General features: G+C 40.0%; 1 protein-coding gene across 1 annotated transcript; it reads left to right on the top strand.

The window, feature by feature from the left end:
- Nucleotides 1-1,406: 1,406 nt before the first annotated feature.
- On the top strand, nt 1,407-2,770 carry LOC129248886 (uncharacterized). The gene is made up of 2 exons (XM_054888499.1): nt 1,407-1,911; nt 2,055-2,770. The coding sequence occupies exons 1-2, from the start codon at nt 1,407-1,409 to the stop codon at nt 2,768-2,770; spliced, it is 1,221 nt and encodes a 406-aa protein (XP_054744474.1).
- Nucleotides 2,771-14,066: the final 11,296 nt, after the last annotated feature.

Here is a 14,066-nt window from a genome sequence, read left to right as displayed (position 1 = left end):
GAGCGCTACACAACGATGATAACCAATTTCTTATGGCCCATATTGAACCATATGGACCTAGACGACATGTGGTTCCAGCAGGACGGCGCTACGTGCCACACAGTAAACGCCACGATTGACATTCTGCATGAACGATTTGAGGGTAAGGTTGTCTCTCGCAGGGGTAATGTGAATTGGCCACCAAGGTCATGCGATTTGACCCCGTTAGACTTTTTCCTGTGGGGTTTCTTGAAGTCTCAGGTCTATGCAAATAAACCACAATCGACCGATGCTCTAAAGTTGAACATAACACAGGCCATCGCTCAAATTCCGCCGGATCTATACGGAAGAGTCATTGAAAATTGGACCACTCAGATCCGTTCCACCGCAAGAAGCCGAGGCGGGTATTTGAATGACGTCATATTCCACACTTAATGGCATATATGCGCCATAAAAAAATAATTTTGTCAATAACTTACACACAGCTTGTTTTATTCCATTTCAACATCTACCCGCCCTTATTGAAAAACCCTTTATTAAAAAAAAAACAGTCCGGGCGTTTTTAAGTATCGTTCTCATATCTTCGGTATTTGCAGTCTGATCTGAAAGTGTGACACATCACTGTTTTTGTTTCAAGTTGACAATGTCTACGGTTTCAAAGTCCATTGACCTCAGGTACCTCATTCTAGTACTTTTACCCATCAAAACAAGCCCAACTATTATAAGCAAAAAGCACATAAGCGTAAATTTTGAAAGAGTTTTGAATTTGATCGCTAGTCTAATTTTTCCATACTGTGTATAAAACATATGTATATGTCTTGTGGATGCAAATAACTTTATTTCTTGCCTTAAGTTTATAAGAGCCACACTGGCAAAAAATTGAGTTCCAAAGAAATTTAAATTTGACCTGAAATTCATTATCAATGAGTCCTTCAGCCTTCTAAATGTTACCCTTAACATTTTCTTTTTTTTCTATTTTTAGAACACAGATGACAGGTGACCACTGTAACGTACTAATATTAAAATTTTACATAATATTCGTTATCAGCGAGTCATAGGACCTAAAAACGGCCCTCTTGGCAATATATTTGTAAGCTTTGCGTACTGTTGTGAGTGCTGCCGCTCACATGTTTACACTAATATAATCTTAGTATACTACACAGAGAAGCCCTTGGGGGAACCTGTTATCCCTATAGGGCGCGTCCCCAGGTGGTGGATAGGGGAACGCCTCCCAGATATGGAAGGCAGGAGAATCGGTCTCCCGCGAACCACACAGGTCGAAGACGTAAACTTCGTTAAAAAACTCCCTCAACCCAAGGTGTAACGCGACCCGTGCCTATTGGGTGGGTTTGGCAGCCGGGGGATAAAATAACGGAGCCCTCCTGATATCAGGCCGCCTCAGGTTGTAACGGTGGCCTTACCATGGTATGGGGCGCTGCCATGGCGGACCGTTTATTTCCCCTCCATCCTCATTGGTCACCGCACATGGCGACATGGGCAGCTCTTTGGAAGGGCAGGTGACCGTAAGAAACAGACAAATGAACAAACAACAAAAAAACAAAAAATCGGATAACGCTACCAAACGGACAGACAAACAGACGGACAAACGGACTGACACAAAGACAAAACGAACCGACAGTCGGACAGACAAGCGGACGGACCCAATGACAAAACGGACAGACAAACGAACGGACACAATCGAGCTGAGGAAGTTGGGAACTCCCTCAGAGGACGAGCTCTTGGCTTCTAGTCAAGAGACAGTTGATGACAAAGCTGTGGGCCACAGCACGCCATCAACTATAAATCAACCGATCACATCCGCTGATGCCAAGGGGCAAAAGCGTCAATACCCAAAAAAAGGCCCGTCTAGATATAAGCTTTACCAGCGGTCTCTAGCTATTCTCGGCAGAATAAGCAAAAATGAGGCCGAAGGTAAAACTCATCCCAAAGATGCGGCCGATAAGGCAAGGTGCCAAAAGGTGGTCGATGAGTACCTGGCGTTCCAGGCCACCCAGAAGGCTGTAAAACTGCGAAAAAGCTCAAGACGTCTCACACTGCTCTGACGCCCAAACCAGCCAAACGCGCGTTTAACGAAGTGGCACGGGATCACCTGCAAACGGCGTTGGTGGACGAGTTAACGAACCGCGGTAAACCTGCGTTAGAAAGGTGGTCCGAAATCGAGGCACGGCTGTCTCGCATTGTCGTTGATCACGTCATGGCAAGCCCGGAGGGTCAAGTGCCAGGTTATGATTCAATGGAGGTGGTCCGTGGATACAGGGTGATCAAATGCGACGATCAGTTCTCTGTTGATTTCCTTCAAAACGCTATTAGCAAAATCCAGAGCGACTGGGAAGGTTTGAGGCTCAAACTAATCCCAGCCAGTGAGATCCCAAGACGACCAAGGGCTCGTATCTGGATACCGAACATGGAGTTCGAAGCTAAGCAGTTAATACCATACCTGCAAGCACACAACCGCACTGTTCCAATGGATGACTGGAGTATCATCAAAGCGGAGGCTCCGCAAAAGAACAGTGTGTCATTCCTTCTCCAAATCTCGGAGGAGAGTATTGAGCCACTGGGAAAAGTGGACAACAAACTTCGGTTTGGCGTGAGGAAAGCGCATCTGAAGTTATTCCGTTCTGCAAATCCGGAGGATGAGCAGGACGAGGTTGACGACGCTAATGAGTTGCTCATGGGCATGCAACTGGAAGAAGCCGGGTCCACCCAAAACGATGGCGCTAATGAGCAGCATACGGGCATGCAGCTTGACGCCCCTAAAAACGACCAGTAAGTATGGGTCTCAAGGTTGTCCAGATCAATCTGCAGCACTCCAGGACTGCAACGGACAACCTAGCCGTTCTCCTATCGGAGGAGGACGTAGACATCGCACTGATACAGGAACCCAGAGTGCGGAGTACTGAGGTAAGCGGATTCTCTCTCAAAAACTACAACTTGTACTATAAGCGGACCCAGGGTAACCCCAGGGCATGTATTGTAGCAAAAAAACATCTAAATGTATTTTTAATCCCATCCTACAGCTCATCGGATGTGACGGTCATCGAAATGGAGGCTACTGACGGCGTCAGGATCAAAATTGCCTCCATCTACATGGCACACGACCAACCAGCACCACCTGACGAGGCTCGTAGGCTTGTGCTTGACTGCAAAAACAGTATCCTGCTACTAGGATGTGACGCCAATGCGAGGCATTCCCTATGGGGGAGTACCGAAACGAATGATCGAGGTGAGTCCCTATATGAATTTATCATCAATACTAACCTAACAGTATGTAACAGGGGTAATACCCCGACTTTCACCTTTCCAAGCACGGAAAGCTTTAGAGGATGGGCGGAAGTAATAGATGTGACATTACTGTCTGAAAATACTTCAGTGAGGGTAGAAAATTGGAGAGTCTCAAGCAAAAAGTCCTTTTCGGACCACAGCTGGATCCTCTACAACCTGGATCTTGAGGTAGGTCCACCCTTACCATATCGAAACCCACTTAGAACAAATTGGAAACGGTTCAAAAATGTAGTAGGGAATAGGATAGGAAGGATTCCGATCCATCAAATCACTCTCGCAGAAAACATTGAGAGTAGGGTCACAACATTGGAAAAGACATTCAGTAGGGCCTACAAAACGTCATGTCCAATTAAATATAGCAAAAAACCCTATCCTCCTTGGTGGAGCAATGAGCTCTCAAAATTAAGGGAAGAAGCCAGATCAAATTTCAATCTCAGCTACTCAACAGGTAATTGGCAGTTGTATAGAGAAAGTCGGAGACAATACAAGAAGGCAATCAGGGCCGCCAAGAAAGAGGGCTGGAGAGATTTCTGTTCTTCTATCGAATCTACCAGAGATTCTGCGAGACTTAGCCGTATTCTGTCCAAGGATCATTCAATGGCTTCTTGGGTCAAGAGGCCGGATGGCACTTGGACTTCTACGGCGGAAGAGTCTCTAGAACTTCTTTTAGATACACATTTTCCGGGATGTAGCACCCATGACAGTGATGCTGGGAGAATCCGGCGGAGCCGATATGACCCACAGCATCTTGTCAATGTAATAGTTACGAAAGAGAAGGTTGCATGGGCAATCAAATCATTCTCACCTTTCAAATCTCCAGGCCCTGATGGGATCTTTCCTAAGATGTTACAGGAAACTCTTGATAGTATTCTACCATGGCTAATGGAAATTTTCAAAGCGTGTCTAAATCTAGGTTATATTCCAAACAGCTGGAAACTTGTAAGGGTCGTCTTCCTACCAAAGGCAGGCAGAAGAGGACATGAATCAGCGAAGGACTTTAGGCCGATCAGTTTGTCGTCCTTCCTTGTTAAAACTTTGGAACGGCTTTTAGATATGCACATTAGAAGTTCGCTGGAGAGCTTTAGTATATCAACTGCACAACATGCTTACCTCAAAGGCAAATCGACGGAGACAGCGCTTCACGAGGTAATCCGAACAATAGAGGGGTCTCTAGTAAACAAACAGTATACGATGGCAGCTTTTCTTGACATAGAGGGCGCATTTAATAACGTTAGCACGAATGCTATCCAACGGGCGTTAATAGACTTAGGGGTGGAAAATTGTATCACCAATTGGATCATCTCTATGCTAGAAACCAGGATCATTAGAGCTAATATGGGTAACATCAACATAACTAAGAGAGTCCACAGGGGTACTCCAAAGGGGGGAGTACTATCTCCACTTCTTTGGTTATGTGTGATTAGCAAAATCCTAATAAAACTTAATAGAGGAGGGGTAAAAGCGGTGGCGTACGCTGATGATGTGGTGCTAATGGCGTCAGGACTGTGTCCTAATACGATCAGTGGGATCATTCAAAGGGCGTTAGGCGAGCTTAATTCTTGGGCAACAGGCTGTGGCTTAAGTTTAAACCCGCGTAAAACAGAACTCATGCTCTTTACCACCAGATACAAGGTACCAAGCTTTACCCTACCAAATATTAATGGACAAACCCTCTCACTTTCACCCAGTGCAAAGTACTTGGGGGTAATTTTGGACTCCAAACTTAGCTGGAAATTAAACGTCGAAGAACGGGTAAGGAAAGCTGAAATTGCTCTATATGCCTGTAAACGTATGCTTGGAAGAAGATGGGGTCTTCAACCTAAGCATACATTATGGTTGTACAAGGCGGTTATACGACCAATTTTATCGTATGGTTCGGTAATTTGGTGGAAAGCTCTAGGGAGAGATTACAACATCAAATTACTCGGCAGAATACAAAGATCAGCCTGTGCAATAACGGTCGGCGCAATCAGATCATGTCCTAGGGAGGCTTGAACGCACTGACACACGTTATTCCAATAGACCTACATATTAAGAAGACGGCAACCATGAGTGCATTTAGGTTAAACGAAGCGGGCCGCTGGAAAGAAAACACTTATGGTCATGCCAGTCTACTATTGCGGCAAACTCAGTTAACCTCGGTGAGGACTGACTACATCGTCCCGACGGTAACATTCAATAGGAATTTTGCCACTCTCTTTCCATCTAAGGAAGAGTGGAATAAGGGATTCTCATTAAACAACTTCGACACTACAGTCTATACAGATGGTTCTAAAATAGATTGTGGTGTTGGAGCTGGTATATATTCTCATAGACTTAAAATTGAAAAATCTGTGCGCCTCCCCAATACCTGCAGTGTCTTCCAGGCGGAAGTACTGGCAATTGGGGAAGCTTGTAGGCTACTAATCACAGACTTCTCTTTTAAGAGCAATATCGCTATTCTCTCGGATAGCCAAGCTGCAATCCAGGCACTGGATTCAGCGACTACAACCTCAATGGTGGTGGAACAAAGTAGGAATAGCCTTTCCACCTTGAGCGAAAAACATAATGTTACCTTAATCTGGGTCCCAGGACATCGGAATATTGAAGGTAACGAAAAAGCAGATGAACTGGCAAGAGGGGGATCTGCCATGAATAACGCTCTTGCAGAACCGGTATTCACACCATTAGGTGCAGTCAAGAGTACAATTTCCCTAAAATACCTCCGAATGGCGGAGTGTAGATGGAGGGGCCAGACGAAATGCAAAATCAGCAGAACGTTATGGCCCACCTACAACCTTAAACAATCATCAATATTGTTAAACATGAAACGACGGGATGCCTGGAGACTAACGGCAGTCATAACTGGCTTTTGGTCTGTCGGAGAACAGGCAGCCAAAATGGGCATCCCTCACAACACATACTGTCACAGTTGCAAACAACCGGAGAAAAAGGAAACAATCTTCCATTTCCTCTGTGAATGCCCTGCCCTATGGAAGGACAGAATGTTAACCCTGGGCAAACCGCTGTTCGAGGAGCTCGAACAACTGTCTGGCTTAGATGTCAACAACCTAATAAGGTTCCTGAACCGCACAGACTGGGTATAGTCATGCCGTAAATAACAAGTTGGTAACGAGGATGTGGCAACAAAATGGTGCGGAAGCGCTAGTTGGATTCAGGATGAATCACCACTCTAACCAACCAACCAACACAGAGAAGAGAACGATAATTGAGGAGATTGCACTTATGTATTTATGCGATGAGTCAAGTTTGTGAATTCAAAGCAGATGGTCGATCTACAAAAGTAATAGGAGTAAAAAACGTTTAATTGTTGATTTTTCTATTTCTAGTTTAGTCGACCGCATGCAATTACTTGTTATGAATTTAGTTCGATAAATTAAGTTCGATATTAATAATAAAGTTTCTATTTCTAGATAAATCATATTGTGTATTTATTACTCCCAATAAAACAACATATTACATATTTATTATTATTTTTGATTTGACAACTGTCAATCGTGAAAATTTAAATCCGATAACTAATTTAATTAATTTTCACCTTCAGCGACAGTGAGGTCTAGAGCTTAAGGGCTGTAAGCTGGCAGCTGTTAAAACTTTAATTTGACTTGAAATTTGGGATCAGCCAGTTGCGCAGCTTTTCCGATTATTGTGCGATTTTTCAAAGTAAAAAGCGACGTGTTTAAAATTTTAATTTAGTATCGTTGGATTATAAGTCTTACTCGGTTAATTGCATGATCTAAGTTTGGACTATGTATTAGTTTATCGGACATTTTCTGATTTGAATATAAGACTAATTTTATTTTTGACAATTTTTTAAATATATTTGGGCTGCAATCGTCATCTCGAGAAGATGGCAACGATGAGTGCATTTAGGGTAAATGAAGCGGGTCGCTGGAAAGAAGAAACATTGGTCATGTCATATTACTATGACAAACGGGAATATTCACTAGGAGTTTGGCCACTCTCTTTCCATCTCAGGAGGAATGGAGTAAGGGACTCTCTCTAAGCAACTTTGACACTACAGTCTAAACAGATGGGTCTAAAATGGCCCTAAGTGGTGTTACAGCAGGTATATATTCTCATAAACTTAAAAAAAATGTGTGTGTCTCCCTAATACCAGTCTCCCTTCCAAGCGGATGTACTGGCAATTGTGCAAGCCAGTTGGCTACTAATCGCAGATTTCTCTTTTAAAGGCATTATAGGCAATCTAGGCACTGGGTTTGGCTACAACAACCTTTAAACTGGTGGGATAAAGTAGAAATAACTTTACTACCTTGAGTGAAAACCATAAAGTTACCTTAATCTGGACCCCGTGATATCGGAGCATTGAAGGTAACGAAAAAGCAGATGAACTGGCAAGAGGGGTAGCTGCCATCAACAAAATTCTGGCAGAATCGGTATTTACACCACTGGGTGCTACTAAGAATGCAATTTTTTCAAAATATCTCCGAGTAGAGACCAGACAATATGTAAAGTTAGCAAAATATTATGGCCCACCTACAACCTCAACACACGTCCACATTGATAGCGATGAAACGACGGGATGCCTGCCGACCCATGGCATTCATAACTGGCTTTTGTTGTGTCGGAGAACAAGTAGCCAAAATAGGCAGCCCTCAAAACACACAGTGTCAACCAGAGAAAAAGGAAACGACTTTCCATTTCTTTTGTGAATGTCCTGCTTATGGAAGAGGATAATGTCAACCCCTGGCAAACCACTGTTCGAGACGCTCGAACAACTATTTTGCTTATACGTCAAAAACCTCATAAGGATCTTGAACGGGAAAGCCTGGATATAGTCTTGCTGTAAATAACCGTTAAACAACGCGGTGGTGAGGATGTGGCAACAATCACAAATGGCACTAAAGCGATAGTTGGATCTGAATGAATCACCACTTCAATCAACTAACCAACAACGGCACGCATGATACTCATGGTAGTGATGTGATTAGTGGTCGTGAACGAGTTTTTTTTTTGTTTTTTGATTTTTGTACCGAACGGGTTGCATGTTTTTTCTTTGAATGTTATTGTATTTGTAATACATTTCAGTGGGTTAATTTCACTTTTTTAAAGTTAAATTTCTATGTCCAACTCTTACATTTTTTAGCCCAGATAATTTGGTTCATAGAATACGCAAATTTACCAGTAGAATAAGCGATTTTATTCGCATAGCAACATGCCTAGAGATGATGAGAGAATAAATTGTCCAAAAAATTGTGGTTTTATTGTATCAAAAAATAATAAAAAATCGTTGGTGAATATTATTAAGATATTTATAATTAAGATTCCTCAGAAAACTTGGATTTGTGTTTTGACGAGTCTGTGGGTTCTCATTAAACAAACCTCAATATTTGTGCCATGCAAATTGGCAAACTATACAAAAAATCGACTAATCGGTCAACATTGTTTCGTGAATTTCTGAAAAGAAAATTTATTTTTACCATTCGCTGCATTCAGCTGATTTGGCAGCCTATAACTTGCCTATTATCTGTTCCCAAACCTTCTTTATGCGATAGAAAGAAAGCTTCTTGCAACGATTGAAATAATCGCCGCAGCCGCTGTGAACTCCAATCTAAGCAAGATGCCCAAGGGGAAAGATGAAGAAATATATACTTGTAGCTTGTTTGGTAACAAAGAAAAGCGTGCTAAATTTTGTATGGAATTAGAAAAAATATATTACATTGGCTGTTGAGATTTGTGAAAAATACGTAAGCAGAGGGTGTACAGGAAATATTAAATAAATATAATATAAAATAAATGACAATTGCCTCACTCACTGTGTACATGCAAGTGCATATCACCCATCAAAATACTATATCTTCCTGCAGTAATTGCTCTCACATCAATTTGTAGTCATAAATATTTGCCCCAAGGAAATAAACCATTCTAAAATAAAATGACTACTCATGCGCGCTGCAGGCAAACAATTAACACCAAAGAAACTTTAGAGTCATTCTAGCCTAGCGCAGAGTATATGCAATACACAGTCACACACACATACATACCATCTATGGCCACAATACAAGCAAGGATGTAGTGGATCTCATGGTTAGTTAGCGGTTAGGCTAGTAATTTGCCCGCCAGCTAGCGATTAGTATGTAGTTGATTAAATCACGCAAAGTGTCAAGCACACACACACTCATGCGCACACACGCACACTTACACCAAGCGCCCATGCTTGTACACATGCCACATTGCATTCTAATGCCCAGTAGGCGGCAACCACTTAAGAGCCATTACGACGTTTAGCCGCGAGTAGCGTCTGTCAACGTTACAGTCCATCTCATCAAATCAAATCCAAATCACTTAAAAATCTTCTGCTTGCAGTTATAAAAAAGGAAAAGAAAGAAAAAAAAAAAAAAAGCTATAGACAGGTCGACAATCAGACAGGTGAATGAGTGGCTTCGAGGTGAGTCCAATGTAAAATATTAAGCGTTGCATGCAGAATGGGCGTGAAGTTATTGAAATTCTTTAGCCATAAATACACTTATACTTGTTCCCCCTTGGGGGGAGATATTACGGTGTCTAGAAGACAGCATTCACATAAGCGCACAATGCCATTGCGCTTGAGTGTTTTGGAATCACGCGATCGGTCGGCAATTTATATGTTGGCAGGCTAAAGCATGAAATTATGAGAATATTCATGAATCTATGTATGAGTACATTAGATTGGGTCGGTTGCTATGCAAATCTCCAAAAAATTTTTTTTAGAGAAAGCCCCTCTATCTGAAAGTTTACTGGAATATTTTTTTTTATATATTTATCCTAAAACAAAGATTTCTATAGTTCTTATTAATGATAAAGGGTTGAGTTTTGTGATGACCATTTTCGCTCTAACATTTTATATTAAATGACGTATATGACAATTATTCACTTATCTATGTTTATAACTTGTCGATGGGTCGATTTCTTTGTAGCCTCCTTTTTGATGTCAGTTACTTTATTGGGAGCAAATTAACTTCATTGTTACTGTGTTTTTCAAGGGTAGAGTAATGCGTTCCTGATGTTGTCTTTATTTGCTGTTCAACAGTTGAGATCATGAAATCCTGGTGAATGTCGTTATTAGTGATATACCAAGGTGGATTTACTATTAGCCGTAGTATTTTTGATTGTAGCCTGTGAATAATGTTTAGGTACGTCTTTTTTGCTGTACTCCATATTTATTTATTCTAAATAAATTAATAAAATTAAATAAAAAATAATAATTAAGCCAAATAATATAATAGATTCTTAGAGGCTAAGTGGACATATTTTATGATTAATAGGCATTAAAACGTTGATCAAACGGTTTATAATAATTATTCAAAAATTTCAATAGGGCACCTTTTGAAAATAAGAAATCTAGATCGGTTTAAAAACTTTTTTGGCCACCTTAATATGATATTTTTTTCTCATTTGAAACCCGTAAGAGTTCTAAGCTTACTATATTCTCATGCTAGGTATTACTCCTCAAATTTCACTAGCGACGGAAGCCTAGTTTTTGTTTGTTCTAGTTAAGGGGCGCCTCTTATCAGTCGGCTTCAAAAAATCGATTTTTTACAGCAATCGAATGATATATTATAGGAGAGTATGCCCTCAAAATTTTATAGCGGAAATAAAATTAATTTCGGAGTTATAGGCCTGTGTACCGCCCCTCGTGTGGGTATACTGTCTACCTTCAGAAAACTTTGAAACACGTTTTCTCAAAACCATGTTTTTGAAAGTGGCGTTTAAGATTAAAAAAAACGACGAAAGTTATCGTCTCAAACCGATAATCTATATAAAGCTAATTAAAATGCGCAACTAATTAACTAACGAAATACAAAAAAAAAACACCATTAAAAAAAAAAATTGCGAAAAAAAGCACTTTTTTCAATCATTAATTGGGTGTTCATGTTTTCATATTTGTATACGAGTAGTCTATTACCATATATGCGGGAAAGCCTTCTGAGTAAGAAAATTTTTTTCTTTTGTGTTTCATGTGAAAACTACGTCCGCAATCTTACACGCCGTTTTACCAGCGCGCAATGAGAAGCTGTGCGAGATCCCTCATATGTCCGCCATTTTGTTATTTTATTGATGTTAAAAAATTGTTTATTACTCTTCAATAATGCCTTCAAATAAATGCAAAAGTTTATTCCTGTGTGTCGCTTTTTTCGCCTCGAAAAAAAAATTAGGAGAAACACCTTTTTTTGAAGCCACTGATAAGAGGCCCCCCTTAGACTCCCAGAAAATCATTAAGTTCTTGCCGAAATATGTCCAACTAAGTTTATAAACAAACGAATAATACATAGTTAACTAAATTTTTTATGCAATCGAATCGACCATTAAATGCTAGAAACATTGCAAAAATATTCAAAAAAAAAAAAATTAAGTAAGAAAATGAAATTTTTTTCATTTCAAGATAATCTCTAAATAATTGGTGCAATCGAACTTGTGGCACTAGCTTGTGCTTTTGAAAATCGATTATCAAATACAAAATTATAAAATTTTATAGAGAAGAGAAAAATACAATATTAAAAAAAAAAGTTTGTTTTAATTAAATTTAATTAAATTTGTTTTTAATGAAATTTAATTAAATTTTTTTTTTTTGGTTTCAAGTACTATCCAAATGAACTTTCACTCGTAATTTTTTCGAACTGTATTTTTCGTCCCGCCGTAATACGATTATCCGCTAAAGTATTATAATTCCAGAAAATAAGAAATCACTAAATTTACTAAAATCATTAACTGAAAGTAACTTAACCACAGTTTGATATTAGCTTAAGTTAGCAAATTTTACTCGCCCTACGACGACCTATGTGATTTAAGGAAAAATTAGTGACGGTTATCTACAGTCTCGTTATTAATGCCATATCTCCACACTGTGTAAAAATAACATTCAGTAGAAACTCGAAGGACTTGTAAGGCTCCTTCTATAGGGAAAACCTATTTAGCAGTAAAATACCTCCAACATAAGCTTCTGTCGTCCCCATTACAGTAATATAGTTTCATCACCATTATCATATCCTCCGATTGGAGTACAGGGCCTCAATAAAGCATTACCACCTGGTCATGTGTTTAACTAGCAATTTTAGTGCGTTCACGATTTCCTGGATTCGTCAAACTTCTTTTTGTAGCGATCTTCTCCAAGTAGTCTTAGGGTGGCACTCTTGCGATTTCCTTGGGGGTTTCAACCAAGATCTTGTCGACAGACTTCCGTTGCATCTTTTCGCAGTGTATGATTTATCCAGCTCCACCTTCGTAATCTATGTGGTTGTCGGATGTCGTAATCTATGTGGAATACGTCAGAGATATCTGTTTACAAAACTTTGAATTTTTCAGTTAGATGGTGTTACAAGTCAGGTCTCGCACACATAGAGCAATCAATCACTTAAATCAATCAAATAGGATAAGAGTAAATTTTAATATGGATCAAAACGGTAAGATTGGGAAATCTCAAACGGATAATCGTGTGTCGAGAAATACTGCTACTTTGGTAGCCTTCACATCGGCTTTGGAAGCGCAAAATTCATGTAATATTAATTGTCATCTATAGCAGAAATCTCAAAAACCTCATTATATTATAATATCCACCGAAAGAAGCAATAAACGACAACCATCTTTAAGAAATATAGGTCAGGTTAAACAGGTCGGTTAAACAAGCTGTTATTGAAACAAACTAATACGGCAGTCCAGGTCCCTTGAGAGCTCACAGTTAATTTCACTACTTCGTTCTCTAAATGCTCCCAAATCATTTCGAACTTTTGGCGAATTCAATCAGCTCGTTTCACTACACTGAGCCTAAACTCTTCAGAACTTCGAAAAAGTGGTTTCCCAATAATATAGAACACATTCTTCCATATGAGGGACATATCCACAATTAGTATGGATTGCACTTCTTCATCAGCTCAACAACTCCTATCGACATTTTTATGGTGGGCTCCGAACTTCGGGACCTCATGGCTCAAAGCGTTTGTTAGACCTTATCGAAGAGTTCATGGGATATTAAAGGGATTTTCAAAATTATTGGACCTTTTTCGCATTAGACATTATAGAAATAAGGACCTGGTTAACAACTTAATGCCCTATAGAAAGGAGAATTTTGTCGCCATGTCCATCTCGGCCAAAAAAGCCCATGCAGTATTGAAGTGCTAGTAGAAGATGATATGATTTGCATATCAAAGCTATAAAATGTAATTGCAGGTATACTCATGATCTTCTTAACGACTTAATCTTGAAAGTACGAACCGAGTTTTTCATTGTAAGATGATAGACATCTTTAATATAGTTTGATCTTGCCGTGGTAGTTATCGTCATTGGAGATGTACGCCTTTTGGAGATGTACGACAGATAAATGATCCTCTTCTCAAAGGATTCATATCACTGCTGTAGAGATGAAGAGAGGGAGAAGAGCTTTGGACACAATTTCAGCTGTTCTAGCAAAATTTTTTATTTTTATGGAAAGTTCCAAGCTCCAGTATATCTTTCCATCTACGCTCGGCAAAAAATTGGATCTCAAGCCGCATGTCGTACTCAGGATATTCAACTTAGTGGTTCTGCCAATTTCGACACAGCCTGGGCAGCCTATATAGGGTACCACTAAATTAGAAAGAGCATGTCTCGCTGCCGCTCTTGACGGCATTCTGCAATTACTTCTTTTTGATTTTCAAGTTCAATCTATTGCTGCTCAAAGCGCTATTAGGTTGAAGGAAGTCGACATCTAGAGGCAATTTATTGTAGGACCTGGTAGCATTTGGCGATAGATTTCTCCTTTATTCTCTGTACTTAGTACAGATCTCTTCATCCACAAACTGGGTTTTGTG

The sequence above is a fragment of the Anastrepha obliqua genome, chromosome 5 (assembly GCF_027943255.1).
Source record: "Anastrepha obliqua isolate idAnaObli1 chromosome 5, idAnaObli1_1.0, whole genome shotgun sequence".
Lineage (NCBI taxonomy): Eukaryota > Metazoa > Arthropoda > Insecta > Diptera > Tephritidae > Anastrepha > Anastrepha obliqua.
This window is presented reverse-complemented; position numbering and strand designations above follow the sequence as displayed.